This window comes from Branchiostoma belcheri, unplaced genomic scaffold, assembly GCF_001625305.1.
Source record: "Branchiostoma belcheri isolate BF01 breed outbred unplaced genomic scaffold, Haploidv18h27 scaffold68, whole genome shotgun sequence".
Taxonomy (NCBI): domain Eukaryota; kingdom Metazoa; phylum Chordata; class Leptocardii; order Amphioxiformes; family Branchiostomatidae; genus Branchiostoma; species Branchiostoma belcheri.
Window position 1 is genome coordinate 1,147,376 of NW_017804331.1, and position 20,880 is coordinate 1,168,255.

General features: G+C 41.7%; 1 protein-coding gene across 1 annotated transcript in view; it reads right to left on the minus strand.

Annotated features, from left to right (window-relative positions):
* The window catches only part of LOC109484062 (kinesin-like protein KIF28P), an 83,239-nt gene that overhangs the window by 33,676 nt on the left and 28,683 nt on the right, over nucleotides 1-20,880 (minus strand). Inside the window, exons 6-19 of the mRNA XM_019787263.1 lie at nucleotides 20,416-20,550; nucleotides 19,035-19,198; nucleotides 15,479-15,590; nucleotides 14,643-14,710; nucleotides 13,668-13,804; nucleotides 13,217-13,298; nucleotides 12,889-12,925; nucleotides 11,504-11,594; nucleotides 9,527-9,590; nucleotides 7,563-7,689; nucleotides 5,475-5,600; nucleotides 4,420-4,557; nucleotides 2,348-2,455; nucleotides 1,005-1,103 (exon numbers count right to left, since the gene is read on the minus strand). Of these exons, the coding sequence (XP_019642822.1) occupies nucleotides 1,005-1,103; nucleotides 2,348-2,455; nucleotides 4,420-4,557; nucleotides 5,475-5,600; nucleotides 7,563-7,689; nucleotides 9,527-9,590; nucleotides 11,504-11,594; nucleotides 12,889-12,925; nucleotides 13,217-13,298; nucleotides 13,668-13,804; nucleotides 14,643-14,710; nucleotides 15,479-15,590; nucleotides 19,035-19,198; nucleotides 20,416-20,550 (1,488 nt within the window). The remainder of the gene's footprint in view (nucleotides 1-1,004; nucleotides 1,104-2,347; nucleotides 2,456-4,419; nucleotides 4,558-5,474; nucleotides 5,601-7,562; nucleotides 7,690-9,526; nucleotides 9,591-11,503; nucleotides 11,595-12,888; nucleotides 12,926-13,216; nucleotides 13,299-13,667; nucleotides 13,805-14,642; nucleotides 14,711-15,478; nucleotides 15,591-19,034; nucleotides 19,199-20,415; nucleotides 20,551-20,880) is intronic.

Consider the following 20,880-nt stretch of genomic DNA (forward strand, 5'->3'; position numbering starts at 1 on the left):
ACATGGGTCTAGCCCAACAAACTACTGTTTATTCTTACTCAAACACATTCACATAGATGGAGACCATCCCTCCAACTGTCCTGCCACTTGCTATACATAATGTGGTCCAACATCACAGGGTGTCTGCTACAGCACTAGTTACCACGGTAACAGCCATCTTGTTCAGGTCATTGACCTGATTTGTTTGGAACGAGGAAGACCAAACGAAGCAAAAACAATATGTTTTCCTTCTGCGAGGGTACTGTAATTCCTGATTTTTCACGATACTTTTATGTTCTCGTTTTTCATGGTCACTTCTGTACCACGAACTAATCATTACCATGAATAATTAACTGACTTCTTTTTTTCTGCACCTGCCGCCACCGTGAACAAATAGTTCTGTGAAAACCTTCATTTTCCATTTTTCTCAGACCCCGAACTTTTGCTACCATAACGTGAAAAAAAACAGACCCCGGGAAGACCACCCAAGAGGTGGAAAGACCAGATACAAACAGACACAGGGCCCACCCTAAGGGAAACTGAGACTCTGACCTTGGACAGAGCTGACTGGAGAAACCAAACGAGGGGGAACAAGGGGCCAGGCCTGAGCACTTAGACAGGCAGGCAGGCAACATGAAGTGAAATGCAGTACAGTGTTCTAGCCAGGATTTTTTCATAGCATAGGGGTCAGGTACAGAAGAGCAACTTTCGTGGCACAAATCATGCATTGAGCCAAAAAATTTTGAAACTCAATTAATCCCGAGACACTATTTCTTGTTAAATGTGGAACAGATTTTGTGAAGTTTAGGTTTTCCCTTTGCTATAGCTTCATTCTAAAGTTATATTTTCATTTTTTGAAGGTTCTTCCTCCCAAAACACCCCTATGCTGGTTGAAACTTAGCATAGGGGTCAAAATTATAGCATAGGGGTTAAAATCATAGCATAGGGGGCCCCTATGCTAAAAAGGCCTGGCGAGAACACTGCAGTAAACATAATGAAAAGTTATGACATTGAAGGAGCCTGACCTGTTCCACGTCCAGTTTGCCCTCCTCCATGTACTGCTGGTAAAGCTCCTCGATCAGGAACTTCCTGTTGATGAACTTGGCCTTGGACCACATCCAGACCTGTGCAACAAACAAGCATCAACGTCATGGCTGTATCTGTATCTGTATCGGTATAGCCGGTATACCCGCCCTTCAGCGTAACACATCAGCTTCTGTATCTGTATAGCCGGAATAACCGCCCTTCGACATAACACACCAGCTTCTGTATCTGTATAGCCGGTATAACCGCCCTTCAGTGTAACACACCAGCTTCTGTATCTGTATAGTCGGTATAACCGCCCTTCGGCGTAACACACCAGCTTAAAGGCTGGTAGAATAAAGACGAGGATATACAATACTTGTAGCTAAATTCAAGCTGGTTCGTTAGTGTGTATATATAAACTTGGTTCTTTAGTATGCATACCTGCAGTGGTTACTTAGTGAACATACCTAACAAACCTTGGACCACATCCATACATGTACCTGCAAACATGCATCAACGTCACGGCTGGTAGGATGAAGAGGAACTTAGATGACAATATAAACGTAAATACCCCACCGTGTTGTATTTTATTCATGTCATACCCACATTAGTTAATGAACATATATGGTTAGATAAGTTAATGACCATACCTGGTGAGTTAATGGTTAGTTAATGACCATACCTGGTGAGTTAATGAGTTAATGAACATACCTTGTTAGTTAATGGTTAGTTAATGAACATACCTAGTTAGTTAATGGTTAGTTAATGACCATACCTAGTTAGCTAATGGTTAGTTAATGAACATACCTAGTTAGTTAATGGTTAGTTAATGACCATACCGTGTTAGTTAATCGTTAGTTAATGAACATACCTAGTTAGTTAATGGTTAGTTAATGACCATACCTAGTTAGTTAATGGTTAGCTAATGACCACACCTGGTTAGTTAATGGTTAGTTAATGAACATACCTAGTTAGTTAATGGTTAGTTAATGACCATACCGTGTTAGTTAATCGTTAGTTAATGAACATACCTAGTTAGTTAATGGTTAGTTAATGACCATACCTAGTTAGTTAATGGTTAGTTAATGACCACACCTGGTTAGTTAATGGTTAGTTAATGAACATACCTTGTTAGTTAATGGTTAGTTAATGACCATATCTGGTTAGTTAATGGTTAGCTAATGACCATACCTAGTTAGTTAATGGTTAGTTAATGACCATACCTGGTTAGTTAATGAGTTAATAAACGTACCTTGTTAGTTTATGAGTTAATAAACATACCTTGTTAGTTAATGGTTAGTTAATGACCATGCCTGGTTAGTTAACGAGTTAATGACCATACCTGGTTGGTTAGTGTGTTGGTGACCAGCACCTCCACTTCCATCTCCTTGTTGTTGCCAAGTGAATCGTGGGAAGCCAGATTCTTGATGATTGGCTGAAATGTCATGGCCTAGAAGGGAAAGTAACATACAGTGTGATCATTGTCTGACATGTCAACTCTTAAATACGTGATATACATTTGTACATATAAAAACTATTTCATAAGAGTCAACATAAAGATATAACCATCAAATAAATGTTTCTGGTTGGCGATTTGATAAAGACACGTTTTAAAAACCGTTAAATTGTAAAAGGACCAAAGTCATAATGGCTCGATATGAGTTTGGTCAGTTCTTTTCCCAATGAGTTGAACACTAGTCTGTAAGTTTTTGTAAACTCTGGTACAACACCACAAATCCTCTCTACACAACACATTACATGTAGGTCAGTCCCTCACTCTACTGTTACAGAAGTGCCCTCTGTCACATCTTGTAGGCACTGCAGGTTAAATAGCAGTAGAAAGTCCACACCTTGTTGTCATGAAAGTTCATCTGTGTTGGTCGTAATCATAGTAAAATGTTGAACTTTATTCAAACACAAGGGTTACACAGAGATCAAATTTTCAACAATCACTGTCGCCTTCATCAGCATAATTAATGACCCATCACTTCCGAACAATTAGGTTATTTGCCTGTAACCGTACCTCTCACAAGTTTACGTTCGGAAGTCAACTTTCAACTTTATTTGTTCAACCAGGTATCATACTCAGGCCACTCTGGCCTGTTTTTCAGGAAATCCTGGTACAAAAGCACAGACAAACACCTAACAGTTAAACAGATTCACAATACATACAAAGTCTAAAGATAGCACATAGATAAAACTAATCTTAAATACAATTCGATAAAAACTGTTTAAAAGTTCTGAGACTAGGCTGCTGTCGTTGTTGTAGGGGGAGTGAGTTCCAGAGATAAGGTCCATAGTACTGTAAGCTGTTCCTAGTCATTAGTGAAGTGATTAGTCATTATCTATCCAGATGAAAGTCTTTGAAAATTTGATCTCTGTGTAACCCTTGTGTTGGAATAGAGTTCAACATCTGGAACGCGAGTAACTCGCTCAACCACAAGTGGGCACCCATACCTTGTTTAAGTGCCAAAATCCAACACTCAGCTTCACATGTATTCCATGCATTCAAGTACCAGAGTTATCAACCAAGAATTGAGGTGTTCAAGAATTCATTCTTTCCTAGAACTATCGCAGAGTGGAACTCACTGTCACCAAGTTCAGTAGGGGCATTGTCAATAGATAGCTTTAAACAATGTCTAGAGCTAGAAGTTCAAGGGTTAGGTGTAACAAGTCGATCGGTGTAATATAGCCAGCTACCGCCGCACCGCGTGCCTGCGAAGCTGGTGTGTTACGCCGAAAGGCGGTTATACTGGCTATACAGATACAGATACATGTCTTCATATGTACCAAGGACTAGCAGGCTGTGGAACTCCTTACCAGCCTCGGTCTTCCCTGACAGTCCCAATATGACTAAGTTCAAGACTGCTGTAAACAGTTTCTTGTTGAACTCTTAGAGATTTTCTAATTTATGACAATTAACTATGTACCTTGCAATTATGTATTATGTATAATGCATCTGATAATTTTGGGATTGAATGTGACTGTGCACTTAAGCGAGGGGAATTGATGTGACATTATATAGAACCGAAAATCATCGATATATAGCGATGTTAAGACCAGGTTCACTTTGCACTGATTAGAAAAAAAACAAAAACATTTTACTATCCTCACCTTATACTATCATGAAAGTTCATCTCTGTTGGTAGTTACATGTTTAAAGTTAAAACTTTTGGTCCAACACACAAAATTCTCTCACCTAGAGCTTTCGACCAGTCACTCTGGTCTTCCTCAGTAACTGGTAGACGATGTCGGCCCCCTTTGACCCAGTGTTGACATCACACTTCAAAGAAGCCGCGTGACAAGCTTCACTGGGTCAGTCTACTGAGGAAGACCAGAGTGACTGGTCGAAAGCTCTAGGTGAGAGAAATTTGTGTGTTGGACCAAAAGTTTTAACTTTAAACATGTCCTCACCTTGTTCATGTCCTTGCTCATGGCGTTGACCTCGTCCACCTTGGGCATCAGCTGCACAAAGTCCTGGAACACCAGTTTGTCCATCGCCTCATTCGCCCCTTCCCCCAGCCGTGGGGTGCCCAGCAGGTCCGTCATGCCCTGTGGGATAGACAGAGTCATTCATTTATTTCATTTATTTCGAAGCCTTTTAGCCCTACAGGGCTAGTCTTCCAAGGCTCAAACATTAAAATTACATAATCACATACATGGAAATTACAGTGAAAGAACAGTGAATACATTTGAAAAGACATGATCATGAATACATGAGAACATCAACAAGAAACACGCGAATTGATATTTACAAATTAAAAACTAGAGGTAGAGGTTCATGTAACACTGTTTACGATAGCTTTTTTGAACCTGAGTTGGTTACTCAGTGTTTTAACATGATATGGTAGATTGTTCTAACTTCCACAGCAATATTGCACGATACAGGAATGAGCGTTTCTTACTGTTCGTCTTAGGTTTGGGTAGTCTGAAGTTGTTATGTACAGAAGAGTCAAGATTTATCGATATCCAAGCAATTACAGATTGCGTTTGTGCGCAGAGTTTTAGACATAATACAGGGTTTCAGACCAAATAATACAGGGTTGTTGTTCCCTGTGGAACAGCCACAGTCACGAACACGAACATGAATTGTGTGTTTTAGACCCAATACAAGAGCAAAATTTTGGGAACTTTCATTCACCAATTTCACACTTCCCGCAATGCCTAGTAAAGATCACGGATATGGATGGGATATGATGTAAGAAGTGATGTGACAGTGCCAGTAGGAGAGTCTTCGGTAGAAGGTAGAACGATAGAAGGTACGTCATTTTCTCTGATTCCAACAAAAATGCAATTATGACATGCGCTTTATACTAGATAAATAATTCAATATAGTTCACCAGTTTGTAGATAGAAGTTGTTGGAAATATTACATCGAGGAAGGGGGAGGGGGTTAGTCATACGTCATATCCGTGATCTTTACTAGGCATTATGGGAAGTGTGAAATTGGTGAATGGCCAAAAACACACCTGGCTCTGAGCGAGTTCCTGCTGGAAGAAGTCGTAGCTGTACTCCTTCGTGTCCCCCTGGCTGGCTCTGTCCGCCGGGTACCCCACGTACAGGAACAGGCAGTTCGAACCCAGCATCAAACGGTCCTGGGGAGAACATTATAATAGAATAAATAATAAATAAAATACATGTAATAACGTTCATTGTACATTCATGCCCTATCGGGCTAAGTACAGGTGAACAGATGAAAGGGTAATATACATGTTTGTAGTACAAATAAAACTGTAACAATAATACAAAGGTTCAGCTTCTTCTTGTTTCTTAGTGATGTCAAAAATATCATTTGAAATGGGTTTGTTCAATACAGGATGATCAAAGCGCATAAGAAAGATGAATTTTTTCAATATTAGTCTAGTATTGGAAGTATGGAAACGTACTTGTAATATATCTAAAAAGATCATTTCTATCATTAGGCCACACCAATTTAATTTGTTGGTTCTCGGATTTTTTCAGAAAAAATATGAAGCGACAGGGCGAAAAAAAATAAAAATAAAAACAGGTCTAGGCATCCTATTATAGGCTTAAATGCTACAAAATGAGCCATGAAGTCAACACAAAAGGCTGGGTTAAAATTTAAACATTGAATTTTGAACTTTTAATCAAACCACTGCAATGATAGATGGGAAAACTGTAACAACTAGGAAGAAAAGGACTTTCCTCAACTGTTGGGGGCAAAACATGAGCATTTTTCAGTTGATTCAGGACCAGAATCAAATTTTTTTTTTTTTTTGCAAATCAGAAAAAAAGAAGAGGCGAATCCGAGAACCAACAAATTAAATTGGTGTGGCCTTACTATATAAATTACAATCAACGACAAAGTGGACTTCATCTTCTACTTTGTTTGATATAACAACAAGGGTTAGACATTCAGGTAATGAGAAACAGAAGGAAATTGTCAATGGACAGGTTGTACAGTCTGTTAATCAGTGCTTTCTTTGGGGACCCTGATTCCACCAGAGTTTCTTAAAGACCTAAAAATGGACTGACATTAGAGATGCATACCTAAACCCAATTTTAGGTTCAGGTCTGGATTCAAGTCCAGAGGTTTAGGTTCAGGTACGGACTTGTAAGTCCTGACCTAAACCCATGGCATATACAAAATTGCATGTTGGCAACCTTGCAATGTTGTCTGGGTGAAACTTTGGCCACATAACATGGAGGCCGGTACTTGACGATGCCCGATGGCAATGTTTTCTTCATTTTGCAATATACTTCACTTTACAATCTACGGAAGGTTTTAGGTGGTTTGGAAAGAAAAGGGGTATGTGAAATGGTCTATTATGGCAATAAGTCCGGACTTTTTGGACTTGAACCTAAACATTCTTACAAGTCCGGATCCAAGTCCAGTGAACCGGTATGCATCACTAACTGACAAGCAACTGGATAGGTCTTGAAACTGTCAATAAGCAGCCACTACTTTTTTTTCTTTTCGTCAGCAACTGACTGTTCATCAGGAGTACAGTCAATGACGAAAAGTAGTGAAACATGCTACTTGAAACATCTGATAGTTTTCAACCATGTTCTGATTGGTGGAAATTTCAAATGAAATCAAGCTGAACCAATGAAAAACACTGTGACAGTGTTCATGACCCACCAGGACCAATGAAAAGCGCTGTCACAAATGGACCAATGAACATTCAGGACAAACCATGTTTCTGATTGGTGGAAACTTCAAATAACATCAATCTGGACCAATGAAAAACACTGTTCGTAACAATGTTCATCGATAAGCACTCTGTTGCTAATGCTGTTTCATGTACAACAGCTTCTCACCGAACTGTCTTTACTGCATAATGTAACGTTTTGAAACATGCATATTGACTGTCAAACCATTTACTAAAGCAGAGGAATATTTCATGATTATATACATTTTAACAATATGTTATAGTATGCAATAATGTTTTAACAATAATACCCATATTTCAATGATATTTTGTGTGACCACAGAGCAATTCAGGCATCCAGTATGGTTGGCCTGCGAGTCTGTCGTCAGTGCGAAGTGTGTATGTCTTGAGTTTCAAATTGAAATAAACCATTCTACTACCCACCATGTGTTGAAGGGGTGTTTTCACCATGATCTGTTGTCCGTTGATGACCACCTTGGCGTCAGGCGAGACGGGTTCTATGGACATCTCTGCTCCACTGTTACTCAGGACCGCGTGGCACGCCAAGATCCTGCAGGAGACAACATGAGTGATCCCTGTTTTTGTCCATATCTTACTTTACTTTACTTTAGGCCACACCAATTTAATTTGTTGTTTCTCGGAATCGCCCTGTCCATCTTTTTCTGATTTGCAAAAAAAAATTTTTTTTGTTCTAAATCAACTGCAAAATGCTTGATGAAAGAAAACGCAATGCAATTTTGTTTCATTAAAAGTTCAAAATCTATTGTTCTAATTACAAACCAGCCTGGTGTGTTCACAGCATGGCTCATATTCTAACATTTCCGGCTATCATGGGGTGCCTTGGCCTGTTTTTTTTTTGCCCTGTCGCTTCATATTTTTTCTTAAAAAATCCGAGAAGCAACAAATTAAATTGGTGTGGCCTTATATCCTTCCACTTCTACCGTCTGGGGTGTCGTGGGGAGGGACAGTTGGCGGCTGGCGGCTAGTCTGGAGGCTGTTGCTATAGGCATGCCGTACCTACACATGTAGTCAGGGTGTCCTTCACACTCTCAATCCTAGCCTGGTATCCAGTCTTACGTGATTGGGGGTGTTGGGGTGTTCGTTTGTGCCTTCGGGGGCTCTAATAGCTTCCCCCGCCCAGTGCAACAGACCGTCCCGGTAGGAGGGTTACGCTAATCAGAGACAGTATGCTTGGGGATTTAGTTTCCCCCCAACACGAGGAGGGCTAATCAATCTCTTGTGAAATACACACTGCGGGACAGAGCTCTTTCGGCCCCAACCACGATCAGACTGGATACCAGGCTATCTCTATCCACCTCTTCCTGGGACGTCCCCTGGCCGTAGATCCAGCCTTTCTGTTGTTGTGTGCTCTGTGTGGTACTTTCTGTGGTACCCTTACTCCTTTGTCTACATCATGTGGTAGTATCCAGTCTTCGATTATATCACGTACATGCAAATTTGTATGAAGATATATTATGCAAATTACCAGTAGGCAAATCACCCAACTGTAGTTACCTTCTTTTTGCCTACCATTTGCTGGCCATTTTTTGGACCTAAGACTTTTTGGACCTAAGACATTTGCTGGCCATTTTTTGGACCTAAGACTTATTTTAGTGTTACCATTGTCCGTCGGTATTGTTATCTGAAATGTTATTTGCACTTGTAAACGTTTACTGACAATATTTTATGTACATTTAATGTAATGGTTTATTACTATTTTAAATTGTTTAATATGACGTTTTATACAGTAACCGTTTGCTGTTTATGTAATGTCCCCATGTCAATTCAGCCTCTGGCTGCCATTTTTGGGACAGTGTTGTTGTGTTTTTTATGCAAATAAACCATTGATAATGATATAGCCATGACGTCCCGACGATTGCTCACATAATTCGTATACCGTGATGTGCTTTGCCTTGCTTTAGGCCACACCGATTTTATTTTATGGATGACTAGTGCGCGCGGGCGAATAAAAAAAATTCCTGCCAAAAAAAAAAAAAATGCTACTAAACCACAGCAATACAAATCTGGTATTGTGAATTTACGATGTAAATAGTACATAGCGACGTATACGACAAGCCGGCACAATTTATGAATCGGCACTGTACTTATGTACTGAGTTCTTGAGTCGTGGAGCTTCGGCAGCCTGGGTGCCGTCCTCAAGAGTTACCACCGGCTCCGTCAGTAGCTACAATGGACTGCCCAGATCTAGAGGAGCCATGTAAATTTTTTTTTTTTTTTGACAACAGGCGAAAATCAATGCGCGCAGATGTCATCTATAAAATTATGTCTGTGTGGCCTTTTCTAGTGATTCTGACAAGGTAAGAATACAAAGATTGTCCTCTCAAGTCAAATTTCAAAAGATATTTTCACCAGAATGAAGCACTTACCCAAGTCCTCTGATGAAGATACTGTTGCCTGTTTCAGACTTTGAATTCCCCAAGTAGTTGTTTCCTGTTGGGAGAGGGGGGTGGAGAGATAGAAACAGCTGTTAGTTGCATGTACATCTGATGCAGCAAGATGGGCACAAGTTTGCTGCAAAATGCTATGACCATCACAGACTACAGAATATTTAACAACATGTCAAGCTGGTGTGTCAAAGAGCTGTTATGGTGGCCATACCGATATAAAAACAAAAAACATATTAAAAATTCTATTTGATACAGGAACATCTATATTGTATAACATGTTAAAATTCAATATAGTAAATATATTAATAATTCAACAATCTCTTTAATAGTAATACAGGAACATTTAGTACATATTATACAGAAGTAATGAACTCTGGTGATAAAGCAGAAAACATAGAGAGACCATCCAGAATGTTCCTACATTATTTATAGCTAAAATTTACAGCTCTCCTGCCCGAAGCAAGCGGGTACTGCAGGAGGATAAACATAAAACATAAAAAACTATATCTGTCATGGTGGTAAAGTTGCTGGGAGACAAACATAAAGGCTGAAGATTAGCAGGCTTAACTTGGAATGCCCCTTCAGCCTTTCAGCTGTAAACAGATCAGAGTAAATTACGCCATTTTTTTTACAATATCAGGGCTCGAAATACTGGGTGTATACATGTATATGCACCTTTAGTGCAGGTAAAGTTGGGGCTGTGCAGGTATTTCTGATGTCTACCTGCACCTAACCTGCACTGGTCCATGTACTGGGTATATGCAGGTTAGTGCAGGTAAAGTTGGAGCTGTGCAGGTACTTCTGATGTCTGCCTGCACTGGTCCATGTACTTATTATACAAAAGTAAGTGTACGTGGATTCTTATTTGCTGCATTGACTGTTTCCACCTAAATAGTGGCAATGGTTTCTGAGCAATTACTCAATTAGTTTGAAGTTTATTTCATACTACAGCCTTATAGCAGCCTAAAGGCTGAATTGACAGGTCTGTTTACATACAGTGTATATACAATAAATAATTACATTAAAGATGTCTAAGTGTGCTTAATAAGACGCATTAAAATTTAAAAAGCCTATAGATATTTAAAAAGTTTGTAAGCGATATATACATATGAGGAAATTAACTATTTTGTAGAATGCTAAGCGAGTAATGAAAAAGTCGTGAATTACAACAAAAGGTTCACGGGTAGGCATAAAATAGTCGGTTAACAGGGATCATTGTAAGAATAAAATGACGATGTAATAGTGAGACTAACAATACAAGGCTCTAACTTTATAACTTGTGTCCATTCAAGATTCGTTGTTTAAAAGTTCGATCAAGTAGGGCAATGGTGAGTTTTTGTAGCGCTCCGTGCGACAGTATGGTGTGTCAATCTTGTGAGAGTTGCGAGTTTGCCGTCCGGACACATCACGCCTGGTCGGGGGTAACCAGTTCCTGAACTCTGAGTTCAACAGGGATGTGGCGAATGACCGACAGAGGCTTTATAGTGTGAGCAGTTTTTATAGTGTGATCCATACTTCTCAAAGTCTGAGAGGTGCAGGTAAAATTTGTCTGGTGCAGGTAATTTTCAATGTTGCCTGCACTGGTATTTCAAGCCCTGATTAAAAGTGATCTCCATCCAGTTTAGCTCATTGAAGAGCTAATCTTCCACAGATGCTATGTACAGTATTTACAGGTTCATTGTACCAGGGAAATTTCCCTAGCTCTTTTCGACAAGCACAATGAACAGTGGACCACGGTTAACGTCCCGTCCGAAGGACTGCGACCCTAAACAGTAGCGTGCATGTCGGGTGAGCGACATCAGCCGGGATTCGAACTCCCAACCTCTTAGTCCAGAGGCAGGATCGCTAACCACTGGACTACGCACGCTACTACAGTACTACGCACACTAGTACAGTACTACGCACAATACTACTAGACTACGCACGCTACTGGTAACAGATTGTTGCGGGTTTTACCTGGTGGCAGCGCGTGCTTTACCACTCCACTCAGATAGGGGTCCTCGTTGACATTCTGCAGGTAGGGGTGCTCCTTAGTCATCATGTCCTCCTGGGGAGACGTAAAAAAAAACATGTACAAAAACGTTACAGCCACCTTATCTTTACAGTGCAAACTGTCTTCCATACTCATGTGCACACCCGCGCATACACGCGCACACGCGCACACACACACAAAGACACACACGCACACACACATCCCCCCACACGCACGCATACACAACCACACACACAAAGACACTCACACACACACACACACACACAACCACACACACACACACACTCACTCACACACACACACGCGCGCACACACACAAACACACACAAACACACACACACACAAAGACACACAGGCACACACACATCCCCCCCACACACGCACACGCACACACAACCACACATACACACACAAAGACACTCACACACACACACACACACACACACACACACACACACACACACACTCATTACGGCCATCTTAATATCTTTACAGCACAAACTGTTCTTCCAAAGAATGATAGAAACATAAAAGCTATCCTCTATCTCCTATCGCACTTGCAGCAGTAAACCCCTGTCTTCAGGCTCACAGTAGGCGGGTGGTAAGGCATAGGAAAAAAAATGTGTGTTTCCTGTTTCAGTCCTGGAAAAATTAGGATCGGTAGGTAGGGATTAATTTTTTTCTTCCTTTTTGTTTTAGATTTAGTTTGGGCATCTCTAGTAATCCAATATGCGATACAGTTAACAAAGTGAAACTTGCATCAGGACATTTATATTTTCAATGTCAATATTGGAAAACCGATTGTACAAGGTTTCATCACTCAGGTGTCAGATCATGGAGCTAGAAAAGGCTTTGATCAGCTTGAAAAATTCATGTCCCTTGCAGGGATCCACTCAAAAAAGTCTAGGGTTGGCAGTTTTTTATGGTCGGGTTTCTGGGGAAACTGGAAACCCAACATTTTTTTTCCTAGGCCTAGACGGGGGATTAGTGACGCACATGTTGCCGGGACGATCATAGCCAGAAAGCCCCTGGATTCAAACACATCGCCCCCAGGAAACACATTAGACTGCATTAAGATCATACCCAGATCTGTCATTCTTGGGCCGTGTCGTTAAAGAGCACAACATGCTTGTAGTTTTATTAGGAAGAATTACAGTCAGTGACATTTGCTGTGCACAAGAACCACAGGACAGAGGCAAATGGCCAGCTACCATCAAGCCCCAGCATCAGTGTGCAAGCACGTCTAACCCTCAGAACACGGGGATGTTAAACCGGATAGAGAGAGAGAGAGAGAGAGATAGATGACAGAAATAAAAACAACAGTACTCGTTGGCTGACAATGCCGTACCTTCGACACTTGAGCTTGTGACTGCTCCCATTCTCTCCTATAGTGACAGGGAAAAAATAAATTGTTGAACATTCAGGCTGTATCATATTTCGTACCTAGGAGTTTGTGCAAGGGATGAAGAGGATGAATGATGTATAGCATTTAACTAGACAATTGTTAAATATATGAAATTCAGGGGGCAATCAACAATAGGGTTAGGTATAGCAGAATACATTGTAGATTTCAGAGTCAAGCCTAGTTTTTTCAACTTGAAAGTGGCAAGTAACGTGCATTTCACAGCTATCACGACTGATATCTATGTAGATATGGATCCACATTAACAGGTTACCTTGCTTCTTCCAGCTTCTTTTCCCATGTCATCTGTATATCTGCCATCTGCCTAACGTTTTCCTGCAACATTCTCTCCAGTTCTGTAATAAATAAACAAACACAACCGTCAGCTGCAATTACATGGACTGTGCTGTTACTTCTTGATAAACAGTTACTGACCGAAACTTGTATTTTCCAAGAACTATCGTAGAGTGGAACTCACTGCCACCAAACACAGTTGGGGCATCATCACTGGCAAGCTTTAAACGACTCCTGCAATTAAATGTGCAAAGATCGAGTGTAACAATTTTGGTGTGATATAGCTAGCTGCCGCCTCGCTGTGTGCCTGCATTACTGGCTATACCATACAGAAGCTGGTGTGTTACGCTGATGGGCGGTTATACCGGCTATACAGAAGCTGGTGTGATATGCCGAAGAGCAGGTACACAGATACAGATAAAGTTACCAACCTTCGTCCCTGCCCTTCCCCCCTCTGTCCTGTCCCTGCAGTTTGGCCATGAGCCGAGCGTTTTCCTCCTTCAGTTCCCGGATCAGTCTGTCCGTCGGGCTCTCGTTCACTACGGCATTATTCTTGATCTTCTTCGCTCTACAAATACAGAAAGAAAATACATGTAGTTTGTTTTTTTGTGTCGATCAAATTATGGTTCTGACTTCCGATACCACTTCTTGACCCCTGTCTGCGGTGGTGCAGTCCGGCTGGGCCGACCTCCGGCTTGTTGCACCGCCTGGATAATTGCATGGTCTGACACATGAGTGGTGCATATAAACGGCTTCCTCTGTATCATATTAAGTTAATCGAAATGTCCACAATGTCTTGCCTTTCTTCACTGTTCATAGTTTGGGATAAATATCTGTTGAACTACGTGGGGTCGTGTGGCGTAGCGGCAGAGTGCGCGACTCGGAACCAAGAGGTCCCGGGTTTGAGTCCTGACATGCCACCAATCTTGTGCTCTTGGGAAAGGCACTTTACACGACTTTTCTCACTTCGCTCAGGTGAAGATGAGTATAGTATTGCCCCCTGTGTTGGTGGCGGCATTAATATAAGTTGATATAACTTGAGTGTTCTTTCACCACGTCTTGTGATTACATGCTGGAATAAAAAAATTTAAAAAACTACAGATCCCTGTAGTCACTGACAAAAAGTACTACATGTACTTGAAATGTCTGATAAAATCTATTCAGTTGCTTGACAATTTACTTTTGATGTGTATCTCATTACCTGCGTGCCTAACCTTCATCAAAGTTTTTATCAGGTTGTTTTCTCTATACTTTGGCAGATGTATGTACTAAAAAGACAACTCCCCAGCAAAATGTTTGGCCTCCAATTGGTCTGAAATAAATAGCCCTGGATGGGTTAGAAATTTATAATAAGTAAGAAATTTATTCCATTATGACAGTTATGATATTACATTTGTTGTGCTTACCTATCAGCATATCTAAGTGTTGACAGTGTCTCTTCATAGTTGATATCTGCAGGACTAAGAGCAGCAATCTGCAAATGGAGTGAAAAACAAAATTCACCACAAAACTTCAGGATACTATGTATATCATATTCCTACATGTATGTATGACATAAAGGACAGGCTATCTTGTATGTCATCAATAACGTTTGGTCCAGTTAGTTTCACAGATTTTCAAAGTTTTACACATGTCTGTCACACAGTTTCAGGCTATTTTATAATCAGCTCTAACAAAGTATGGAGACTTTATAAAAAATGTCATACTGCAACAATCACCGATCAGCGGCAACTAACATTAACGTCAGCATTTAAAAACAGACTGTAGAGGACCGCAGACTGTAGGACTGGAACTGGAAACTTAATGGACTAAGTTCATATACTGTGATCACTTGGGTCTATAAGTCTGTATGACGTGTACTTGTAACATTATTTGTACATTATTGTGTTGTAGTTTTCATTACTGTATTTTTAAATGTGTGTGCCCAGGACTATTTGAAAAACTGATCTACAGGATTGAGATATATCCTGGTGAAATAAATAAGCTTAAACTTAAACAAACGGAGGCGAAGTCCATCTCCCAGTTCAAAGCAGAGCTGGGACGGGCTTCGCTGCCTCTCTGTCCTTGTACATAATATTATGTAAATATGTGTAATACTATTGACTTCACTTGTCCTGTTCTTGCACTTGTCTACGTCCACCCCTACCCTACCCTTTGTTTGCACACAGTCACTAATCTTAGAGGGATGAGCAGTATCGAAGATGATGATGATGAACTGTAACAGTGTTGAAGTTGTACCCACCATGATAGTCTTACTGTTGCCTCCCAGGGCGTTCTGTAGCAGCTTGGTTAATACTGAGTTTCTGTACGGCACCATCACCTTCTTCTTCCCACTAGAGTTATCTGCCAAGGCACTGAAAATACAGGACAGAAACAGGAAAATAAGTTAGAGATACAAGTACCAATCTTTGCCTATTCGTATGTCCTGATGAAACCATATCTACCGGAATACACAGTGTGACATGTCCTGCATGTAAAATTTGCTTCGCAGGCACACGGCGCGGCGGCAGCTGGCTAAATCATACCAAACGATTTGTTACACCAGGTTAATCTCACTGCTACTACAACTACTACTACTACTACTACTACTACTACTCCTACTAACTACTACTACTCCTACTACTACTATTGCTACTACCACTACTACTACTACTACAACTACAACTACTACTACTACAACTACTACTACTACTACTACTACTACTCCTCCTACTAACTACTACTACTCCTACTACTACTATTGCTACTACCACTACTACTACTACTACTACTACAACTACAACTACTACTACTACAACTACTACTACTACTACTACTGCTACTACTCCTACTAACTACTACTACTACTAAACTACCAACTACTAACTACTACTACTACTACTACTACTACTACTACTGCTGCTGCTGCTACTACTACTGCTACTGCTACTACTGCTGCTACCACTGCTACTACTACCACTACTACAACTACTACTCCTACTAACTACTACTACTACTCCTACTACTAACCTGATGACATTGCCGAGGGTGGACAGACTCTGGTTGATGGCTGACCCCTCCTTCAGTCTGTCCCCCGTAGCTCCAGTGGAGCTGGCTACTACCACTCTACTACTACTACTAACTACTACTACTCCTACTACTACTATTGCTACTACTCCTACTACTACAACTACAACTACTACTACTACTACTACTACTACTACTACAGTACAGATCGCGGGATAAGCATCATCGGGATTCGGGATTTTGCGGGATATCCCGCGGGAGTTTGCGGGATATCACGCGGGAGACTGCGGGATATCCCGCGGGAGTTTGCGGGATATCACGCGGGAGATTGCGGGATATCCCGCGGTATTCTTTCGGGAGGCCTGTCGTGTCCCGCGTACCGCGTAGCGAAAAAACTTGGTGCGAGACCCCGAAGTCTGCCGCGGCTCGGAACGGCGATGGCGGCGTGTCAAATGTTTATTTTTACGTCCTGCCGGGCGATCTGTGCCGGGCCGATGGAGTCTGACGCCAGTCAACTTTGCTACAATTTTGCTACAATTTTGATGGTGTTGAAGCATAGGCCTATAGGAATGTAGGAAAATAATGTGTCTCACGCGGTCATAGTTATTATAAAACTGCTACTTTTTTTTCAAAGCTATTGTTCAGCGCAAACTTTAACTTTAAGAAACTACCGTGAATGAATACAATGTAACGTGTAGTAATCCCTCCGTCTCCGGTAAATTCGGCAAGATTGTTACCAAGAAATAAAAATTATGAGGCGTACCGGCAGTAGTTTGTGGTTGTGTTTCATAATCTTGTAGCTGTTGTCTTCTCATGGGTAGCTTGCGTCAAGAGGTCTCCGTATTAGTATTAAGAATTGCGACAATTAAAAGTTTGCCCATCAAAATCCCGGGGCGTGCGTCTCCCCCCTCCCCAAAAACTCTTGCATCAACAACGACCATGTCCATAATTAATTTCGATAGATTGCTATCACCCTGAAAGCAAGTACTTCCACGCGGCTGGCAAAGTTTCTTTCGGTAGGAAAACATTCTACTTCTGTCAGCTACGGGGTCAGCCAACTAGATGAAAACGGAGTCGATTTTTAACAGAACAACGATATAAACTTAGCGCACGTCCAAGACACGGGAGAACCCGAAAAATAAATAAACACGGGAGAACCCAAACTAAACGTGTTTATGCAAAATTTGACGCAAATTAATTCGTTCTCAGACCATAAAACTTGAAATTCACTCGGTACACTCCGTGGAACTAGCCTCCTCACATGTGAAAAACGTTGTTTTGGGATGAAATTGGGATATAAGAAAATTACAATGCCGCATGCCGGCCGTGCAGGGCGGAAAAAGAAGCTACAATCCGACGTACGTATAACAATCGCAGGCGGTGTTCTTTAAAGCTTTGGGGCGCGCATCTGACTCAACTCTTTGAATTCGCGGCCCAGCTGGTGGGCGGGTCCCGTCCTGCGGGCGTGTGATTGGCGCGCCAGAACGCCACGTGGTCTGTCGGCGCCGGGGACGGTCTGCCAGCGCCGCTGCTGGCGACGTGCGGTTTCTATGGCGACGCGGCGTGGGAACGCCCGGCCCAACACTGGGGGTCTGCATGCCCTTTTTCGTAAGGCGTAATCAGGCGTTTTTTAATTCATTGTCTTCGTAAACCGTAGGCAACCTTCCCTAAAATCAACGTAATTCGTAATCAGTACATTAGCCGCAAAGCGTAAAGTCGTAATCAGCTCTGAAACTTTAACTTTATAGCGAAAATTTTGCGTAATTCGTAATCACTAACCCCCATGCAGGCCCTGAACACTGCGTGGCGCACGAAATGTATCAAAGTTTGAGGCGTAAAGAACCCTTGAATTATGCTTCGCCCCCTTGTTTTACACAATGTTTAATCTCTCTTCCGTAACTCCATACGTCAACCTCCCCTATCTAGGAGAAAAATAAAGAACTCGAGTGGCGATTTGGCACGTCGATGCGTTAGATTTTTTAAAAATTATATCTGAAATAGCGCGGGTCGGGTGACATCAAAATAAAGCCGTCCACGTCGCAAGGCCGGACACAAAACCTGTTCAAGAAGGTTGTATTACTTTGTTATCGTTCTATATCTTATTAAGCCACCAGATTTTCGATATTAAAAAAAGAAATGTTTGGTTAAAAATACTATTTGCTCTACTGTTATTTGCATGCATTGAAAACATACTAAAACATGCACGCATCGTCTGTCTGCGTAAAAATCTGTAGTCAACGCGGTTCAACTTCAAGTAACAGCGGCGCCGGCCCTTCGGAAACCTAAAGTCTCACACCGAAGATCGGGGTTGCGGGAGAGGATTTCGTACCGCGGGATATCCCGATAAATCCCGCAGGAGATCCCGCAAACTCCCGCAGGAGATCCCGCAAACTCCCGCGGGAGATCCCGCAAACTCCCGCGTGATATCCCGCAAACTCCCGCGGGATCTCCCGCGGGACTTGATGCTTATCCCGAGATCTGTACTGTACTACTACTACTACAACTACAACTACTACTACTACTACTACTACAACTACTACTACTACTACTACTACTACTACTACTACTACTACAACAACTACTACTACTACTACTACTACAACTACGTACTACTGCTACTTCTACTACTCCTACTAACCTGATGACGTTGCCGAGGGTGGACAGACTCTGGTTGATGGCCGACCCCTCCTTCAGTCTGTCCCCCGTAGCTCCAGTGGAGCTGCCCCGCTTACTGCACTACTACTGCTGCTACTGCTACTGCTACTACTACTACTACTACTACCACTACTGACCTGATGACGTTGCCGAGTGTGGACAGACTCTGGTTGATGGCTGACCCCTCCTTCAGTCTGTCCCCCGTAGCTCCAGTGGAGCTGGCCCGCTCGCTGCCAGCCAGGTCCACCAGGTTAATCTCACTGCTCTTGGTGGTGCTCTCCCCACTCGCATTGATAAACACCTGAGTACAACACACAACACATGTTAGTTTTTTTTTTTACTTAGGCCACACCAATTTAATTTGTTGGTTCTCGGATTTTTTCAGAAAAAATATGAAGCGACAGGGCGAAAAAAAAAAAAAACAGGTCTAGGCATCCTATTGCTACAAAATGAGCCATGAAGTCAACACAAAAGGCTGGGTTAAAATGTAAACATTGAATTTTGAACTTTTAATCAAACCACTGCAATGATAGATGGGAAAACTGTAACAACTAGGAAGAAAAGGACTTGCCTCAACTGTTGGGGGGCAAAACATGAGCATTTTTCAGTTGATTCAGGACCAGAATCAAATTTTTTTTTTTTGCAAATCAGAAAAAAACGAAGCGGCAAATCCGAGAACCAACAAATTAAATTGGTGTAGCCTTAGACCACCAGATTTAATTTTATGGATGACATCCTCCAAAGACTGTACCATGGATCGTCGGCAGCCTGGTTGCCGTCCTCCGTAGTTACCGCCGGCTCCCTGCTGTCGCTAGCTACCATGGAGTACGGAGGATGGCTACCAAGCCAGACAAAAATCAATGCGCGCGCGGATGTACAACACACACCGTTACTTTCTTTTACTTAGGCCACACCAATTTGATTTGTTTCCTGTTTCAGTCCTGAAAAAATTAGAGTCGCTAGGTAGGCAGTTCTTTTTTCTTTCTTTTTTTTTAAGACTGGTGATCTCTAGTGGTCCAACTGACACAATACAGTTCATCAAATTGAAGCATGCATGAGGAAACTTATATTTCGTCAATGTTGGAACACAGATTGTACAATGTTTCATCACTCACATGTTTCATCACTAGAAAAGGTCGATCAGCTCAAAAAATTTATGTCCCTTGCAGGGGTTCACACAAAAAAGGGCTAGGGTCGGCAGGTTTTTCTAGGGTCGGTTGGGAAACAGGAAACACAACATTATGAAAAACTTTACGTAACCAACACCAAGTAAATTGGGACTTACCCCAAATTTTCAACTGACTCCGTCAGCCTTGTTCACGGAATGGACCCTTCTACTGCAGCTTCCGGGACGTGACGTCGGAAACACGTGATTGCAGCAGAGGGTCATACGTGGCAGATAACCTTGGTGTTGGTTACGTAAAGTTTAACTGTTTTCATAATGTTATATACCAACACAGATGAACTTTCGTGCTAAGGAAAACACAACATTTTTTTTCTACGCCTGATTGTCCAGACCTGTTTGAACCTGATGGTGATGACCATGTGCGATCGGCTGCTGGTGGCGTTCATGTTGGTGGATGCTGTGGTCCTGTTCTTGGTGCCCTGGTCCATCAATCTCTCTATCTCCTTGTAGTTCTGCACTGGGGTTTGCTGAAACAACAAAACAGTTGTGTACAGGGCCGTGAAACTCTGGAATTCTCTACCTACAGATGTAAAGTCCATCTCCCATGTTAAATACTTTACCAACAGGGTGGTGCAATTCATAAAAGTCAGACAGTTATCTTCAAGGTAGAATTCATATGGTTTTTTTAACGATTGCCATGTAAACAGTTAAGGTTTTTTATGCGACGTGTAATCCTCTCTGTTTTTAAATGATTCTTGCTGTAAGTTAAGTGTAAATATGTTGTAAGTTAAGTGTAAATATGTCAGTAGGATTGTGTCTGTAATTGTGATGTTACATGTATTTGTATTGGAACCCTG